This window comes from Pongo pygmaeus, chromosome X, assembly GCF_028885625.2.
Source record: "Pongo pygmaeus isolate AG05252 chromosome X, NHGRI_mPonPyg2-v2.0_pri, whole genome shotgun sequence".
Lineage (NCBI taxonomy): Eukaryota > Metazoa > Chordata > Mammalia > Primates > Hominidae > Pongo > Pongo pygmaeus.
The window spans coordinates 75360964-75380293 of record NC_072396.2 but is presented as its reverse complement, the minus strand read 5'-3'; the positions used below and the strand labels follow the sequence as shown (position 1 = coordinate 75380293).

The window sequence follows — 19330 nt, the reverse complement described above, 5'->3', positions numbered from 1 at the left end:
ATTCACAATGTAATGGCTACAGTGACAGCACACTTCTAAGTTTAACCTGCATTTTTAAACATTTTCTCCATCACTTCCTTAACTCTAGACAATCACCAAAACAATTAGCCAAGTTCTGATTTGTAGTGTTTGCCCATTTCCATGGCTGATTTGAGGCTACCAACATGTCATTGAACAAGGAGTTGGGAGGAGATGCACGTAGCACACCATTACGTGGCATTTCCACCATGCAGATACAGCAGGTGTGAATAACTTCAAGGGCATCATAGAGAGTAGTAAAATGTAAAATAATGAGGAAGTGATGAGATTTTAGTATTTATTACCTTTTTTTTTTTTTTTTTTTGAGACAGTCTCGCTCTGTCAAAACTTACGTATATATGTTTTTTGTGGGTTTTTTTTAAATGTTTTGGCTGGACATGGTGGCTTATCCCTGTAATTCCAGCACTTTGGAAAGGCCATGGTAGGAGGACTGCTTGAGCCCAGGAGTTCAAAACCAGCCTGGGTAAGATGGCAAGACCCCACCTGTACAAAAAAAAAAAATTTTTTTTCTTGAGACAGGGTCTCACTGCACTGATTTTGGCTCACTGCAGCCTTGACCTCCTGGGCTCAAGCAATCCTCCCACCTCAGCCTCCTGAGTAGCTGAGACTACAGGCGCAAGCCACCATGCCCAGCTAATTTTTTTTTTTTATTATTTTTTTGTAGAGACGGGGTTTTGCCATGTTGTGCAGGCTGGTCTCAAACTCCTGAGTTTAAGCAATCTGCCCACCTCGTGCTCCCAAAATGTTGGGGTTACAAGCATGCAACACCACACCCAGCCAAAATGTTTTTTAAAAATTAGCCAGGCAAGGTGGTATGTGCCTGTATTCCCAGCTATTTGGGAGGCTGAGGAAGGAAGATCCCTTGAGCTCAGGAGTTCAGGGTGGCAGTGAGCTATGATTGCACCACTGCACTCCAACCTGGGTGACAAAGCAAGACCCTGTCTCTAAAAACAAAACAAAAAAGAGACAGGACTGTGCTATGTTGCCCAGGCTGGTCTTGAACTCCTAGCCTCAAGTGTTTCTCTTGCATCAGCCTTCTGAGTAGCTGGGATTACAGGCCTGAGACACCATGCCCAGCAAAAATAATATTGATACTTTTTTTCATTTTTAATGAATGCTGAGAAAATTCCTGAAAGTTTAACAATTGGCCCTTGGGAGCTGGTAGGAGCTGGTTCCAGCTGGTATGAGACCAAGCAGGCTGCCCTGATTCTGGCAAGTGTGCCACCTCAGTACCCCTCACATGGGCACTCCTCCATTCCTTCTGCTACCTCTGCCGTGGGCTACTTTCTGTGCTCCTAGCCTAGTCCCTCTTCCGCAGGCTGCTGCCCACTCCCTAGAGCTCAGCTTGACGTGTGTCACGTTCTCTTCAAAACCTCTTGTTCAAAATCACTGCCTGTAGAATCAAGTTCAAATACTTTGGGCTGTCCTTGCAAGGCCTCCCTAGTGTGGTGCTCAGCTATTTTTTCAATAGAAAGACAACAGTAGCTTGCAATCCCAAGTCTCTGTTTACCACCACGACTTCTTTCTTGGACATCAGGCCCACAAAGCCACCTGCTCCCTGGGCGTCTCCTGTTGGATGGTCTCCTGTTTTTTCTTGTAGGGCCTCAGATTCACCCTGTTCCCTTTTCTCTTCAGACTCTTTGGACAGTTTCTTCTCACAGGAACATTTTTCTTCCACTCTGCAACCCTGCTTGTCCCCGCTCCACTAACTTTTTTTCTGGTGGGCTGTCATCCATCCTTCAGGTCTCAGCTGAAACGTTGCTTCCCCTGGGAAACCTCTGGGAAGGTGAGGGACTCACGCACACCATTTCTCTCTTCTTCCCATCATAGAATTTGCCACATTGTATTAAAATTGTCTATTTGTCTGTCTCCCCCAGGAGACTGTGAGGTGCATAAGGCTCATCTTGTTCACCACTCTGTCCCCAGCACCTAGCCCGTTCACTGGCACACTGTGGGTGCTGAACAAATGAACAAATTAATGAGGTACATCCAGCAGTTCCCCTACAAACCCGCCCCCACATCTGTCTGGTTTCCTTGCTGTTCCCCAAGCACACCTTGTACTTTCTCTTTTCTGAAAACAAAAACAAAAATCCATAGTTTTTGTTTGTGCTTAAGGGGACAAAGTCAGAAAATGTCACCTTCTGAAATTGGAACTAATAGAATCAACATTGAATAGATGAGATCAGCCATCTGCAAAATAATCCACTTTAAGGGTTGGTTTGTAAATATGATACCAATGAGATGAGGGTGCTTCTCAGGTCTCTATGGTGACCAGCATGTTGCTGCAGGCTGGGAATCTGCCAAACGTAAAGAAAGTGATAATGTCAATCAATTGTAACCCGATTGCTAGAGATAATGCTGTATAAACAGGAGGGCCCTTGTCTGCATGGGGTCTTGACAAGAGTTGAGCCAAAGAGCAACACATTTATTGTGTCTGATCATCATTAAGTGCTACATGCAGCCCTTTGCAGTTTACAAAGCTCCTCCTTGCAGTGAATTTCCACGACCCTGAAAAATTGGGCTTATTTGCCATTTTACTGGTGAAGAAAAATGCCCACACCTTCACTAAGCCCACAGGAAGTGAGAAGGTTATGAACTGAAGGACAGAAATACTTCTAGGGCAGACACAGCAGCTTTTGGCTTTGAAGAGGTTTGGCTTGGGGCCTCAGACCCCCTTGAAGGGGGCAGGTTGTCATAGGGTGGGGCGCTGAATGCTGCCAGGTTGATCTCTTGTTCATTCAGCAAACATTTATTGAACCACGACCACGTGCCCAGCAGAGCGCTAAGAACTTGGAATACAGTGGTAAGAGCTCTTTGTCAAACTGACGACCTAAGTCCAGGACTGTGACAAGTAAATAATCACAAATATGTTGTGATAGGTGGTCTGAGAAGGGAAGCACGAGGTGCTCTTGGAGGCCCATAGAAGGGACACCCATACAGGTCTGCGGGGGAGGGTCTGGGAAGGCTTCACAGAGGAATTGGTGCCTTGAGCTGACTTAAGCATCTGAAGGGACTTAGAGAGACAAAAGGGGGCTGGAGGACTCAGAGGATGGGGAGAGAAGGACTTTCCAGGGAGATATGGCAGAAAACGAGAACGCCTGGGAGTGAGGGTGTATGACAAGTAAAGGCAAGGGAAGAGGGGTGGGGGGAAGTTGTGAGAGGCAAGGCTGGAGAGATCATCACAAAATCCAAATTAATATCATCATAACCTCACAATAACTTATAATACAATATAACAAATCCATCATATTAATCACAATTAGTAATCGTTAGTTGATTAAATCAATAAATCATATTACTGGTACTGACAACTTTATAATAACCAGGTCTAATTGGCAGCAAGTGATTAAAGTGCTTAGGTGCAGGGCACCAAGTTGAGCAGGTTACACACCCTCTCTCCTCTCTTACCCTCACAACAACCCTGCCAGGGAGGTACTGTTCTCCTGCTTTACAAATGAGAAAGTTGAAAATTCAAGATGTTAAAAAGCATACCAAAAGTCACATTCGCTATGAAATGGCTGGCCTGGCATTAGAATCGAGGCTTATAGGGACTCCAGAACCCATCCTGTAAAATGATTTGCCTAATAGCACTAGGTCTCATTACACATGTACAAAAATTTGGACTTATCTGAACAGAAAAAAAGTCATCCATGAGTTCTGGACAGGGGGGTTGACACCCAGAATTTTTTTTTTTTTTTTTTTTGAGACAGAGTCTCCCTCTGTCACCCAGGCTGGAGTGCAATGGCACGTCTCAGCTCACTGCAACCTCTGCCTCCCGGGTTCAAGGAATTCTCCCTGCCTCGGCCTCCCGAGTAGCTGGGATTGCAGGTGCCTGCCACCACGCCCTACTAATTTTTTTATTTGTAGTAGAGACAGGGTTTCACCATGTCCAGGCTAGTCTCAAACTCCTGACCTCAGGTGATCCACCCACCTCGGCCTCCCAAAGTGTTGGGATTACAGGCATGAGCCACTGCGCCCGGCTAAATTTTGCTTAATTTAAAAAGCTCTCTCTGGCTGCCCGGTGAAAGCAGCTGGTGGAAGCAGAGAATAGAGGCAGAGAGGGCTGCGGAAGGCTTTTGCCTTTTACTTCAGTTCTCAGGTAGTGTGGCTTGGCCTAGGGAAATAGCCGTGGGGATGGAAAGAAGGGATTGGCTTCATGCAATTTGTAGGGGGTAAAATTGGCAGGCCTTGGTGACTGATGGGATGTGGAGAGTGAGAGCAAGGAAAACTTGAGAATGACTGCCTGAATTCTGGCTTAAGCAAATGGATGAATAGGTGGCAGAGCCAGTTGTAGAAAAGAACATGAAAAGAGGAAGAGGTCCGGGGAGAGACACCCACTGAGTTCACACTGCAGGTAGAGGGTGAGGTACATACGTGGGAGACACTAAGGAGGAGGGCCTTGGGAGGCAGTTGGAGAGATGGTTCTCAACCTCAGAGGAGAGGTCTGGACTAGGCATCAGGATAAAGAAGGTAACTGGAGCTCTGGAGGGATGAGGTCTCTCAGGCGTGCCATGCCCCCGAGTGAGAAAGGCAAGGGCTGAGGATACCCTGATGCACACCGCTATTTGAGGGAGGACAGAGTGAAAGGGTCTGCAAAGGGCCTGCTTGCTCCCATAGGAGAAGATAGCTGGCAGGCTCAAGGGAAAGTTGGGCCTTCAGCTCCTCGAACTGAAAGGACCTTTGGAAAACATTTGATTCAAACGTCTCATTTATAGATGCCTCCCCTCGGAAGGACACAGGGCGGCACCACTGCCAATTTGAGCACTCTTGTATCTTTGCAGCTAGGATGAAGACTTGGGGCTGGGTCTCTAGCTGTGGGGAGAGCTACCCAAACCACCAATCCCACTCTCTTAACCCAGCCCAGCCCCTTTGGAATACAAGGCTCTTATATGTGTGGCAGTGGTTTGATCTAACTGTTGAAGAGACACTACAGCATAGCAGTTAAGGATATGGCCTCTAGGCCAGGCGCAGTGGCTTATGCCTGTAATCCCAGCACTTTGGGAGGCTGAGGCGGGCGGATCACTTCAGGTCAGGAGTTCAAGACCAGCCTGGCCAATATGGTGAAACCCCGTCTATACTAAAAAAAAGAAAAAAAATTAGCCAGGTGTGGTGGCGAGCACCTGTAATCCCAGCTACTCAAGAGGCTGAGGCAGGAGAATGGCTTGAACCCAGGAAGTGGAGGTTGCGGTGAGCCAAGATTGCACCACTGCACTCCAGCCTGGGCAATAGAGTGAGACTCTGTCTCAAAAAAAAAAAAAAAAAAAAAAAAGGATATGGCCTCTGTGCCAGAGTACCAGTGTTCAAAACCCCCACCAACATTCACTAGCTGTGATAGTGGGCAAGTCAATTCACGCCCCTGATTCTCAGCTTTCCCATCTGTAAAAGGGGATAATAATTGTACCAACTTCATAGGGTTTGTTGTGAGGATAAACTGTATTAGAACACTCCCTGGCAACTATTAATAGTAAACTCTGGGCCAGACATGGTGGCTCATGCCTGAAATCCCAGCACTTTGGGAGGCCGAGGCGGGCGGATCACCTGAGATGAGGAGTTTGAGACCAGTCTGACCAACATGGTGAAACCGCTCCTCTACTAAAAATATAAAAAATTAGCCGGGCGTGGTGGTGGGCGCCTATAATCCCAGCTACTTGGGAGGCTGAGGCAGGAGAATCACTTGAACCTGGGAGGCAGAGGTTGCAGTGAGCGAAGATCGTGCTATTGCACTCTAGCCTGGGCAACAAGAGCGAAACTCCGTCTCAAAAAAAAAAAAAAAAAAAAATAGGTAGTAAACTCTATTGAGTGTTAGCTGATCCTGGCCAACAAGAATGTGTTGTTTCCAATTACAGTTTCCAAGTCCATATTCTCTGGGGCCTAACTGCTCACTAAAAATGTTTAGGGCATTCTTAAAGCAGGGATGACAACAAAAGTGTTTTGGAAAATAATATGATAATTGAGATTTCAAATAACTCCATCAAAGTAGTCATCACAAGAAAAAGCAGACCTTGGTTAGACTTTCTTACCCTTTTGTAAAAAAATTTTTTTTAATTTTCTGGCAGGAACTTATAGAGCATTTCTTACCCTCTTTACAGTTTGGTATAATTTTTATTTTGAATCACATAATGGTAGTGGGAGTATTGAGTAGGGGGTGCAGGGGACAAGGTAAAACCCAAATTTTTTAGAGCCCCTGAGTCTTAGTCTCAGATAATCCCATTTGAGCCTTGCATCAAGCCTGTGATGGAGGTGTCATTTACATCCTTCTTCGCAGAGGTGGAAAATGAGGCTCAGAGAGGTCAAGAACCTGGTCCAAGTTTACACAATTAATAGGGATGGGCTGGATGGGAACCCAGGCAGTCTGATGACAGAGCCCCTCATAAGGTGCGGGGTTAGTATTTGTGGTTCTGGAGGTGGGGGTAGGGTTTCCTCAGTGTGGGCCTAACAGTCCCATGTAAAGGGGGTTCATGCTTTTGTACAAGGAGTAAGGGAGTAAGGGCTGGGGCGATTCAGGCCAGAATGCAAAGATGGTTCGCGAGGCCTTTTGGAGAGTCTCTTCCTTGGGGGCCACATGTTTGCAATCAGTGTGTGTGTGGCTGTTGGGGGAAGCCTGTTCTGGCCAGTGGCCAAGCCAGATGTTTGCTGTGTGATTCACACAAACACAAACCTCAGTAACTCCTCGGCGTGCTGGGAATTTTGTGTGCCATAGTTATGACCTGCTTCATCCGGTAACTCAGAAGGTTTCAAAGGTCCTCTAGGCCAGGGCCGGTCCAAGGCAGAGCTGGGGAGGCGGGAGGTGGACCTCTCATCTCCTCACGCCTCCCTGTTGGGGTCCCTTTCCTTGCACAGGACTTCCTTTCCATCACACAGTCCACAGTCTCCACACCCTGTCCTCCTGCAGCCTTCCCCAACCCCGAGACTTCCACTAAGGCCTGCCTGGCCATTGGCTTCATTTCCTCCTGCCTGTTGTGAAGGATGAACCCCATGCACCTCTTTTCTGCCTAACAGAGCCCCACTCATCCTTCCCAGCTGCCTCCAACCTCAGCTCTGCTACGAGGCTTTTCCAGCTTCCTCAGAAAAGGAAGGTCAAGGGAGCAGCAAGTGCTCAGGAAGCACCTAGTCTGTGCCAGCTGTGGAACTGGGGTTTTACATAATCACCTCATTAAATCTTCACAACAGCCCTGTGTACTCCTACAGAAGAGGAATCTCAGGTTCAGAAATGGAAAGCAACTTGCCCAAGGTCACACAGCTAAGAAGGACAGGGGTATAGCCCAACTTAACTCCCAAGTCGCTATGAACTTGAACTCTCTGTTTCACACCACACTGCCTGCCCCAAGACACCTTCCTCCTTGATCATCTTCAACTCCTTTTGTTTTTCTTCCCACCCCATGTCCAATCCATCAGCAAGTACTCTTGGCTCCACCTTCAAAATATATCCAGAATCCACCACTTCTCATCATCTCCCTAGCTGCCACCCTGGTCTAAGTTCCAATCAGCTTTCATCTGGGTTACAGCAATGGTACTCTAACTGCTCCTTTGCTCCTAACAGTGCTCCTAACGACTTTGCCCCTGCCCCTCACGCCCTCCCACTGGCCCCACACAGTCTATTCACCACACAGAAGCCAGAGGGATTCTGTTACAAGTCAAATCATGTCACTTTTCTTTTTTCTTTTTTCGAGGCGGAATCTCGCTCCGTCGCCCAGGCTGGAGTGCAGTGGCATGATCTTGGCTCACTGCAACCTCCGCCTCCTGGATTCAAGCCATTCTCCTGCCTCAGCCTCCAGAGTAGCTGGGATTACAGGCACACACCACCACGCCCAGCTAGTTTTTTTGTATTTTTAGTAGAGACGGGATTTCACCATGTTAGCCAGGATGGTCTCGATCTCCTGACCTCGTGATCCACCCACCTCGGCCTCCCAAAGTGCTGGGATTACAGGCATGAGCCACAGCGCCCAGCTATCATGTCACTTTTCTACCTCAAAGTCCTTCAATGGCTCTTGTTTCATTTGTAGTCTAAGTCCTTAATGTCAGCCTATATAGCCTAGATGATCTGTTCCCAGCTCTTTCCTATTCTCTCCCTTGCTCTGTTGCAGCTATCCTGGACTAGTTGCTATTCCTCCAACATGCCAGAGCCTGAGGGCCTTTGTACCTACTGTTTCTTTTGCCTAGAACATTCTTGGAAGTCTGCATGGCTTGCTGCCCCACTTGTTTCAGGTCTTCATTCAAAACATACCTTCTCAGTGAAACTCTCCCCATCATCCTGTTTCAATTTGCAACACCTACTCCACCAACACTTGCTATTCCTGCTCTCCTGCTTTTTTTTTTTTTTCTCCCTTTTGACTGTGATGGTTAATTTTATGTGTCAACTTGACTAGACTGTGGAGTATTCGGATATTTGATTCAACATGATTTCTGGGTGGGTCGTGAGGGTGTTTCTGGTTGAGATTCACATTTGAATTGGTAAATTGAGTAAAGCAGGGTGCCCTCAGGCTTCATCCAATTCACTGAAGGCCTGAATACAATAAAAGGCTGAGTAAGGAAGAATTCTTTCTCTCTGCCAACTTTGAGCTGGGACATCCATCTTCAAATTGGAGCTATACCTTGGCTCTTCTGGGTCTCCAGCTTGCCAACTGCAGAACTTGTTCTCAGCCTGCATAATCATGTGAGCCAATTCCTTATAGTAAATATATACATGTATGTCACATATGTGTATAAATCTAGAGATCCTGTTGGTTTGATTTCTCTGGAACACACCAACTAACAGTACTTTGGCTATTTTTTTAAAATGTGTTGTCTGCCCCTACTCTAAGGTAAACTTCATGAGGGCAAGGATTTTTGTGTGTTTTGCTCTCTGGTTTTTCCTCAACACAATACCTGACATATAATAGGTGGTTAGTAAGTATTGGTTGAATGAATCACGGCCCTTTATGTTTGACTCTCCCAGGAGTCTGTGAGCCACTTCACTACAAGAACTTGGAGTCCTCGCCTTTGCATTCCCGGTGGCCGGCAAAGTGCCCACCTCCAAAGGTGCCCAGTAAATATCGAATGAAATGCCTTCATATGATCCGTCCAGAAGAACGTTGGAGTTTCCAGAACCAAATTAGGTGGACTGAGCCTTCTTCAGTCCCTAATTCAGGAGCTCCATCTCTCTGCTTTCCCCCACCTCTCCCTGAAACCCCCAGCCTTGCCGTGGCTGTTTGTCTGCTGTGCCCGGCCTCCTTCCCTGCCTCTCAGAGTCCTCTCTCCCTTCCCCCATCCGCCCCCTGCTCGCCCGCCTGAGTACAGGCTATTATCTGGGGGTGGTAATTATTGCGAGTAAATTGGAAGTTGTTTTGCACAGAGCTGTCTCACGCAGGTCGATTTGTATGCTTCCTGGGCACTTCTGACACTCCAGAAATGCCATAGCAACGGCCGGGCGCCGCCGGGCTCACTGATGGCAGGAGATCAGGCGGGGGAGCGGTGCGCCGTGGGCGGGAAGAGGGGCGGGAAGGCGGCAGGAAAGGCCGAGGGCACCACGCGGCAGGGAGGCCGCAGCCTTCTCAGCCGCCACCTGTCTGAGCCTTGATTTCCCTGTCGGTGACACGGGGATGAGAACCTGCAAGCAAGCTGTTGACGGGCATAAACGAGCTAATGGCTTGAACAGTTTGTAAACGAAAACGACGGCCAGCTGGCATTACAATAAATTATTATTATTATTATTATTATTATTATTATTATTTTTAGAGCTGGGGTCTTGCTCCGTCGCCCAGGCTGGAGTTCAGTGGCGTGATCATGGCTCAGTGCAGCCTCGACCTCCTGTGCTCAAGCGATCCGCCAATGGACTATTATTACCACGACTATTATTTTCCTGGTATTGTCTTCTTTTCCCTTTCTTCCTGCCTTTCTGCGGCTCTGCCCCCACCCGCCTCGCCACCACCCCGACTCCTCCCACCTCCCCGGACCCCCGCCCTGAGCCGGTCCCTGCCGGAATCCCCCGCCAGAGCGGGGTTCCTGCTGGCCCTCCTTTATTCCTTGCAAAATCACAGCTCCTGGGACACCTTTTGGAGATGAGGCCCACAGAGACACCTCAAGCTCATCCTGCAGGGGCAGAGCCGCTGATTAAATTATATTCACTCTGCCTTTCAGTCATTCAGATTGGCTGGGATGACGCCAGCTGGAATTAGTGAGAAATTTGAAGCAGAGAATATTGACAAAGAAAGGCTGTTTTATTGCCTGCAATGACACAGGATATTTCAAAGGCAGCTCAGCAGGTCAAGGAGAGCTTAGTTCGTGAATAGATCAGACTTTTTGCTAATTATTTGGATAGACACAGATCTCAAGTTTTTAAAATCAGCTTTGTTTCCTTCAGGGACTTGAAAAACAACCCTTCCTCTCCCCAAATCTGAGATCCTTACCAGGTGAAGGCTTTGAAAACAAGAAAGTACTGTTAAACTATTCATTAATTCCAAATATTTTTTCAGCACCTACTATGTGCTAGGACGATTGTGGCTTTTGAAAATACAGACATGGAGCTGATATCTACAGGAGAAACAAACAACATGGAAGTAAACAGGGAAACAGATACTTTTAAATAGTGGTAAGGACTCTGAAATATATAAATAGGATTAGAGTGCTGGGGATAGCTACTTTAAAGAAGGTGGGTCAGGGAAGGTCTCAGGAGAGATGGCTGATTTCTGAATGATAAGAAGGAGCCAGCCATGCTCAGATTTTAGGGGAAAGAGTTACTGGCCAAGGGGACAGCAAAAGCAAAGACCTGGTGGTGGAGATGGGCGTGGTTGTTCAAAGAACAGAAAGAAGGCCAATGTGCCTGAAGAAACAGGGTGAGATTTGGAAATCACATAGGGACCTGTAGGCCTCAGTGAGGAGTTTCGATAGTATTTCCAGTGTGTTGTGAACTCAATGAAAGGTCTTAAGCAAAGGAGTGACCTGATCTGCTTTATGTGTTTCTTGAAAGGATTATTGGGTACTGTTTGAGGAATGGATTTGATTTGATTTTCTTTTCTTTTCTTTTCTTTTTCTTTTTTTTTTCTTTTCTTTTTTTAAGACAGAGTTTCACTCTGTTGCTCAGGCTGGAGTGCAATGGCATGATCATGGCTCATTGAAGTCTCAACCTTCCAAGCTCAAGTGATCTTCCCACCTCAGCCTCCCATGTACCTAGGACTACAGGCACGCAGCACCATGCCCAGCTAGTTGTTTTTTGTTTTGTTTTGTTTGTAGAGATGGTGTCTCACTATGTCACCCAGGCTGGTCTTGAACTCCAGGGCTCAAGTGATCCTCCCACTTCAGCTTCCCAAAGTGCTGGGATTACAGCATGAGCCACCACGCCCCGCGTGATTTTCTTTTTTCTTTTTCTTTTTTTGAGATGGAGTGTTGCTCTGTCGCCCAGGCTGGAGTGCAGTGGTGTGATCTCGGCTCACTGCAATCTCCGCCTCCCGGGTTCAAGCAGTTCTCCTGCCTCAGCCTCCCAGTAGCTGGGACTACAGGCGCACGCCACCACGCCTGGCTAATTTTTGTATTTTTAGTAGAAATGGAGTTTCACCATATTGGTCAGGCTGGTCTCAAACTCCTGACCTCAGACAATCCAGCCGCCTCAGCCTCCCAAAGTGCTGGGATTACAGGCGTGAGCCACCATGCCCGGCCTGATTTTCTAATAAGGAAAATTGACTGGGGAACAGGAATGGGAATAGGGAGACTAGTTAGGAAACCATTGGTAAATTCCAGGTGGCTTAGGCTTGGGCAGTTGCAGTGGAGTGGGGATAGGTGGAGAGATTCAGGATGTATTTTGGAGACAGCCAACAGGGCTTGGTGATGAACTGGATGAGGGAAAGAGATGATGTTTCTAGTTTCAAGGTTTTTGGCTTGAGCAACTGAGTGGTGCCGTTTGTAGAGCTGGGGAAAACCAGGGCAGATCAAGTTTGAGGGTGGGTTGGGAACTAATAATTCTCTTTTGGACGTTTTCAGTGTGAAATGTCAGATGTTGGGGGGACTTGATATAGGAGTCTGGGACTCCAGTGAGAGGTTTGGACCTAAGAAAGACATTTGGGTGTCCTTAACATTCAGTTAAGAGCCCTTGGATTCTTGGTGACTTGCTCAAAGCTAACACAACTATAACAGAAACATGGTAAGATACCTGCTGTTATGAGCCACGCGTTGTGTCCCCGCTAAAGGTGTATGTTGAAATTCTAACCCAAAACGGGATGGTATTAGGAGGTGGGGCCTTTGATAGGTGATTAGGTCATGAAGGTGAAGCCCTCATGAATAGGATTAATGTCTTATAAGAAAAGACCTGGAGGGACCGGGCGCGGTGGCTCACGCCTGTAATCCCAGCACTTTGGGAGGCCAAGGTGGGCAGATCACTTGAGGCCAGGAGTTCGAGACCAGCCTGGCCAACATGGTGAAACCCTGTCTCTACTAAAAATACAAAAATTAGCTGAGTGTGGTGGCATGTGCCTGTAATCCCAGTTACTTGGGAGGCTGAGGCTGAGGCAGGAGAATTGCTTGAACCCAGGAGGCAGGGGTTGCAGTGAGGTGAGATTGCGCAACTGCACTTCAGCCTGGGTAACAGAGCGAGACTGTCTCAAAAAAAAAAAAAAGAAAAGAAAAGAAAAGACCTGGAGGCCAGGCACTGAGTGGCTCATGCCTATGAGAGGATCACTTGAGGCCAGAAGTTCAAGACCAGCCTGAGCAAGATGGCAAGAACCCACCTCTACAAAAAAATAAAAAATAAAAATAGCTAGGCTTGGAGACCAGGAGGTTGAGGCTACAGTGAGCCGTGACTGTGCCACTGTATTCCAGCCTGGGTGACAGAGCAAGATCCTGTCTCTCAAAAAAAAATTTTTTTTTTATTAAAAAGAAAAGACTCCAAGAGCTTGTTTCCTTTTTCTCTCTGTTCTCCCTCAAGTGAGGGTACAACAAGAAGGTGAATGTCTGCAAACCAGGAAGAGGGCCTCACCAGACACTGAATTTGCCTGCACCTTGATCCTGGATTTCCCAGCCTCCAGAACTGTGAGAAATAAATGTTCTTTTGTTTTTTATTTTATTTTATTTTTAATTTTTTGGTTTTTTTTAGAGACAGGGTCTCACACTGTCACTCAGGCTGGAGTACATTGGTGCAATCATAGCTCATTGCAGCCCCGAACTCCTGGACTCAGGTGAGTCCACTTCAGCCTCCCAAAGTGCTGAGATTGCAGGCGTGAGCTTCCTGCACCCAGCCATGTTTGTTGTTTAAACCACTCAGTCTATGGTATTCTGTTATAGTAGCCAGAACTAAAACAGCTGCCTTCTTCCCTACCTTGAAAACAACACCCCGCTCCTCCACTTGAATGTCTTTATCTGAGTCAGTTAAGACTTAGTCTCAGGGGAAATGCAAAATAAAACTACAAGGTACCACTTTTTAATAATCAGAAGGGTGAAGATAAAAAAGTTGGAAAACACTGTTAGCAAAGGTGGTGAAAACAGGCACTTTCATATATGTTTATGGGAATGTAAATTCATTTATCCCTTATGTAGGGCAATTTGGCAGTTTCTAGCAAAATAAGAAAGACATATACACTTTGACCCACCAATTCCAATTTTAGGAAATTATCCTACAGATACACTCACACATTTTTTTTTTTTTTTTTTTTTTTTTTTTTTTTTTTTTTGAGATGGAGTCTCGCTCTGTCGCCCAGGCTGGAGTGCAGTGGCATAATCTCGGCTCACTGCAAGCTCCGCCTCCCAGGTTCAGGCCATTCTCCTGCCTAAGCCTCCCGAGTAGCTGGAACTACAGGTGCCCGCCACCAGGCCCGGCTAATTTTTTTTTGTATTTTTAGTAGAGATGGGGTTTCACTGTGTTAGCCAGGATGGTCTCGACCTTCTGACCTCGTGATCCGCCCGCCTCTGCCTCCCAAAGTGCTGGGATTACAGGCGTGAGCCACCACGCCCGGCCCACTCACACATATTTTTTTAAAAAATGCATGTACCAGGCCGGGCTTGGTGGCTCATGCCTGTAATCCCAGCACTTTGGGAGATGGAGGTGGGAGGATCACCTGTGGTCAGGAGTTCAGGACCAGCCTGGCCAACATGACGAAACCCCCATATCTACTAAAAATACAAAAATTAGCCAGGCGTGGTGGTGGGCATCTGTAATTCCAGCTACTTGGGAGGCTGAGGCAGGAGAATTGCTTGAACCCTGGAGGTGGAGGTTGAGGTGAGCCGAGATCGCGGCACTGCATTCCAGCCTGGGTGACAGAGCGAGACTCCATCTCAAAAAAAAACCCAAAAAACCATATACCTGAATATTTATTGTCACTATGTTTTTATTTATTTTTATTTTTCATAGAGACGGGTCTCACTATTTTGCCCAGGGTGGTCTCAAACTCTAAAGCTCAAGCAATCCTCCCACCTCTGCCTCCCAAAGTGCTAGGATTACAGGTGTGAGCTACCATGCCTAGCTCTCACTATGTTTTTAACAGCAAAAGATTGGGAAAAATATCCTTCAATAGAGGACTGATTAAATAAAGTACACCTTTACAATGGAATATGTGCAGCCATCAAATCTAAGGAAGTTCTTGGTCATTTTTTTGTTTTTTGAGATAGGGTCTCACTGTGTTTCCCAGGCTGGTCTTGAACTCCTGGGCTCAAGTGATTCTCTCACCTTAGCCACCTGAGTAGCTGGGACTATAGGCACGTACCACCATGCCCAGCTGATTTTTTTTTTTAACTTGAAAAATTGAGATGAAATTTACATAACATAAAATTGACCATTTTAACTATTTTAAAGTGTAAAATTCAGTGCCTTTATGTTTTGATATGAAACAACCTTTGAGATATATTGGTATGCACTTACCCTCACTCGCCTTCTATCCCCACTTGCCTACCTTTGCTTGTGATAGTGGGAGAGAGTTTTTCTGATAGGCATATCTGAAAAGTCTCCAGAACACAGGAGGCTGAGAGGGACTGTTGCCAGGGAAAGGTGGTGGTAATGTTATCAGCGGTTCTCACCCCCGGCTGCACATTAGCATCACCTGAGGAGATTTTGAAAATGCCCTTGCCCAGGCCCCACCTTTAGATACTTTGATTTAATTAGGGGTGAGGCCTGGGCATGAGTCTTAAAATTTAGGTATAATTTACACACAGTAAAATGCATAGGCCTTAAATGTATAGTTCAATGAATTGTGATATTGTGGGCGCTTGTGTAACCACTGCCCCATTAAAACATAGAACATTTCCATTTCTCCAGTCACTGCCCTTCACCCTTGCCAGAGGAAGACACTGTTCTGATTTCTATCATAGATTCATTTTGGTTGTTCTTGAACTTCATAGAAAATGGAATCAAGCAGTATGTAACATTTTGAGATTGCCTTATTTCTCTTAGTATAATGCCCTTGAGGTTCATCCAAATAATTGCGCTGATCAGTAGTTCATTTCTTTTTGTGGCTGAGTGGTATTCCCTTGTATGGATACACCAAAGTTTATCCATTCAGACATCCAGGGACATTTGTGTTGGTCCCAGTTTTTGGCTATTAGAAACAAAGCTGCTATCAACATTCTTGTACAAGTCTCTCTGTGAGCACATGTACTCATTTCTCTTTGAGTGGAATTCCTGGGTTTAACTTTATTTGACACTGCTGGTTTCCAAAGTGGTTGTACCAATTTGCACCCCCACCAGCAAAAAGTGAGACTTACAGTTGTTCCATATCTTTGCTAACACTTGGTATTGTCTGTCTTTTAAATTATAGCCATTCTCATGGGTATGTAGTGGCATGCCCTTTTAGTTTTAAATTGCATTTCCCTAATGGAAAATTATTGTTGATCATCTTTTCATGTGCTTATTGACCATTCATATGTCCTGTCTCATGAGGTGTCTGTTCCACTCTTTTGCTCATATTTTTGGGTGGTCATTTTATTATTGATTTGTAGGAGCTCTTTATATATTCTGGGTATTAGTCTTTTGTCAGATAAATATATTGCAAACATAATTATTATTTAAGATATCCCTAGTGAGTCTCACATGAATGCAGACTTGAGAACCCCTGGTGAACTAAAGATTGGCCCCAAAGGCCCCCTACTTTTGCAAGTCCCCAAACTTACTCCCTAGCAATTTTGCCTGAGGATTGTTTTTTTTTTTCTTTTTCTTTTCTTTTTTTTCTTTTTTGAGATGGAGTCTTGCTCTGTCACCCAGGCTGGAGTGCAGTGGCGCAATCTCGGTTCACTGCAACCTCTGCCTCCTGGGTTCAAGAGATTCTCCTGACTCAGCCTCCCGAGTAGCTGGAATCACAGGTGTGCACCACCATGCCTGGCTAATTTTTGTATTTTTAGTAGAGAGAGGATTTCACTATGTTGGCCTGGCTGGTCTTGAACTCCTGACCTCAGGTGATCCACCACATTGGCCTCCCAAAGTGATGGGATTACAGGCGTGAGCCACTGCACCTGGCTGAGGATTGGTTTTTCAATTCATGTGACTGTTCATGGCTGTGGGGGATTTCAAGAGAGAGGGTTTCCTTGTCAGTCTTTCTCCTGCATATCTGCCTGGCTTCTTGGACAGCTCCATTCATCTGAACTGTTCTCTTACACTCTGACTGTGAGAAAGTCTTTTCCTGTCTTCACCCTAAGATTTTCCACATGTAAAACCTGACCTTAGTGCCTGACCCATTTCTACAACCCAGAGACAGTGTGTGTCAAAGAAATAAGGACATGTTTTTTTTTTTTTTTTCTTTTCTTCTGGATGGAGCAAGCTATGTCCTAGGCGCAAAAGGAGTGTGACTTTCTGTATCCCCTCCTGGCTATTATCCTCAGGCTCCCTATCTGCTCACTGAAGGGAAGAATCATTTTCTAGCAGCCTTGGCAACCGATCACCAGAGGACACTCATTGAATCTGCTGTGTACTTGCTGCATGACCTCGTGCAAGGCAATTAACCTCTCTAATCCTTGGTTCCTTCAACTGGTACAAGAGAACATCTTGTTTGTTGTGGGGAAAGTTCCTGGCATAAATTAGCTGCTCACAAAGGATGGAAGACATGGTTCTAAGATCAGTGGAACTGGACTGTGAGAGGAGCTCTCTGTTCTGGGACTTGCCATGCCCTCAATGTGCCCTAGTGTCATATATCTGCCCCTTCCTTCCACACCTTCAGAGGCCCAGACTGGTCAAGGCCCCTCCTGCTGTGTTGTCTTCACCCTGCCCTTTTTGGCTAATTTGAACAGAACATCCCATGAGGGCCCCTAGGCTCTTTAAGCTCTGAGCAGATGGCTGGGAAGCCAGTTCTCTGAAACATACAGTTCTTGACTCGGATCTGGGCAGGGGGCCAAGACCTTCGAAGGGCTGTAGAAAAACTTCACCTTCGCCCCCACTTCCCTCCTGTTGCCCTCGAGAGCTTGTAGTTTTTACTACCTGTCTCTTTTAGTGCCAAAGAGGAAGGGGAAAAGGCCACACCTATTTGGATTAGATGCCCACTTGGAGTCCCTTCTTGGGCTGGCACCAGGGAGAAGCCTTGACCCCAGGTTTTGTGAGAGGCACCCATGCTATGTAGGGAGGGTTTCTCTGCTGCTGCAGGAGGAGGATAAGGAAGCTACAGGAGAGCTCATGGGGAGCTCCCAGAAATGTCCTTGACTTGGGGAACAAGTGGGTGCAGGGCATCTGGAGAGTCCAGCGACACTGGGCTCTGGCTGGAGCCTGTTCATCTCACAGCCAAGCATGGGTGGCTTTGTCCTAGCACAAGATCTGGGAAGGGACTAGAATAGGGCTGTCTAGTTCCTGGGTGTAACTCAGAATCCTCTGTGTTACTTCCAGGTCCATCTGGAGGCAGGTATAAAAGGGAGACGGGTAGTATTGGCAAGAGAAGTGGCTGGGATGGGTATGCTTGGCCCTCCCCACTTCCCTGGTTTCTGGTCCCCATTATGTCTTTGGATATATCATTCCCACCCAAGGCCTCATTCTAGTTCTCTAACAGAGCACCCAGTGCTCTCCTTTAGGATTACTAATTGACAGATCATCCATCCATCCATCCATCCAACAACTATTTACTGGTCAGCCATTATATGTAGGGACCATTCTGAGCTCTGCGAGGGTATAACTGTGAAAAAGACAGAAATGTTCTTCACAGAGCTCACATGATCACGGGGGAGCCAGACAGGTAACCAGGCAGCTACATTCCATGGAATAAACCCAATGATAAAGGCAGGATGTGGGATCACAGAGGATGACCTGTTGAGAAGGATCAGGGAAGGTTCCTGGAAGCAGGGAGACCTGCACTGAGACAAGAGGAGTGAATAGACAATAGAGAGGTGAAAAGGGTGAGTCCAGGCAGAGGAAACTGCATGTGGGGAGGCCTGGAGGCAAGATCTGAATAGCTGGAAGTTGTTCAGTTTGAGAAGAGATCGTGTGCATGTATGTGTAGGGGTTGTGAAGAAGTAAGATGTGGCCAGAGAGGTAGTCAGAGGCCAGACCAGGAAGGCCTTGTAAGCCATGGTGAGGAGGCAGGACTTGATCTTGAGGGAATCGAGGGGGCTTTGAAGGATTTAGACAGGGCCATGGCATGATCAGTTTGGTATTTTTGAAAGATGATTCTGGTTTTTGGGTAGAGATCAGATAGTGGGGGAAAGGCACAAATAGAAGCAGGAAGACAAGCCAGGAGGCTAGTGCAGTCATCCAAGTGAGACAGAATGATGGCATAGACTACCGTGGTGGCAGTGGAGATGGAGAGAAGTGATTGGATTTGGGATGTATTTTAGACTCACTGATGAATTGAACGTGAGGGGCAAATACGAGGCAGGCCTCAAAGACACTCCCCGGTTTCTGACTTGGACCACTTTGGGGGTTGGTAGTGCCATTCATGGAGATGGGAAATATTGAGAGAGTAGGTCTAGGGGAGAGTGGGTGAGTTCAGTGCTATGTTGAGTTTGAGCTTCCGGGGTGACATGTCCTATAGCCATTTTGCCATCTGGGTCCAAATCTCAGGAGAGAGGATGAGGCTAGAGACAGAATTGTGAGGTCTTGAGAGCCAGTGAGGTAACCCAAAGGGAGTGGAGGATGCCATGTTTTGTGCAGTGGGACTGCCTTGTCAAAGGTTTCTCTATCCTTTGGTGCCCACTTCACCCAAACCCCGAAAGGCAGGTTTAGAAGGCTTTCATCAAAGACTGTGAAACTTAGGGCAAAGACCCTGCAGGTAATCCTAACTCTTGGCTCCCTCCCTTCCTCCCAGTCCCTGTCATTTCCACAGCATCCTGGGCTGACTTGATTAGTTTCCAAGAAGGGTTTATCCATCCCAGGGGCCAGGCCAGCTGCCATTCTTAGGAAATTCAGTTTCTGGCTCCCTCTGCTGGC

General features: G+C 46.7%; 1 protein-coding gene across 1 annotated transcript in view; it reads right to left on the bottom strand.

Moving 5' to 3' along the window:
* Positions 1-1082: 1082 nt before the first annotated feature.
* PIN4 (peptidylprolyl cis/trans isomerase, NIMA-interacting 4) overlaps positions 1083-19330 on the bottom strand; it is an 89434-nt gene continuing 71186 nt past the window's right edge. Inside the window, exon 4 of the mRNA XM_054470823.2 lies at positions 1083-2336. Within this exon, the coding sequence (XP_054326798.1) occupies positions 2247-2336 (90 nt within the window). The 3' untranslated portion in view covers positions 1083-2246. The remainder of the gene's footprint in view (positions 2337-19330) is intronic.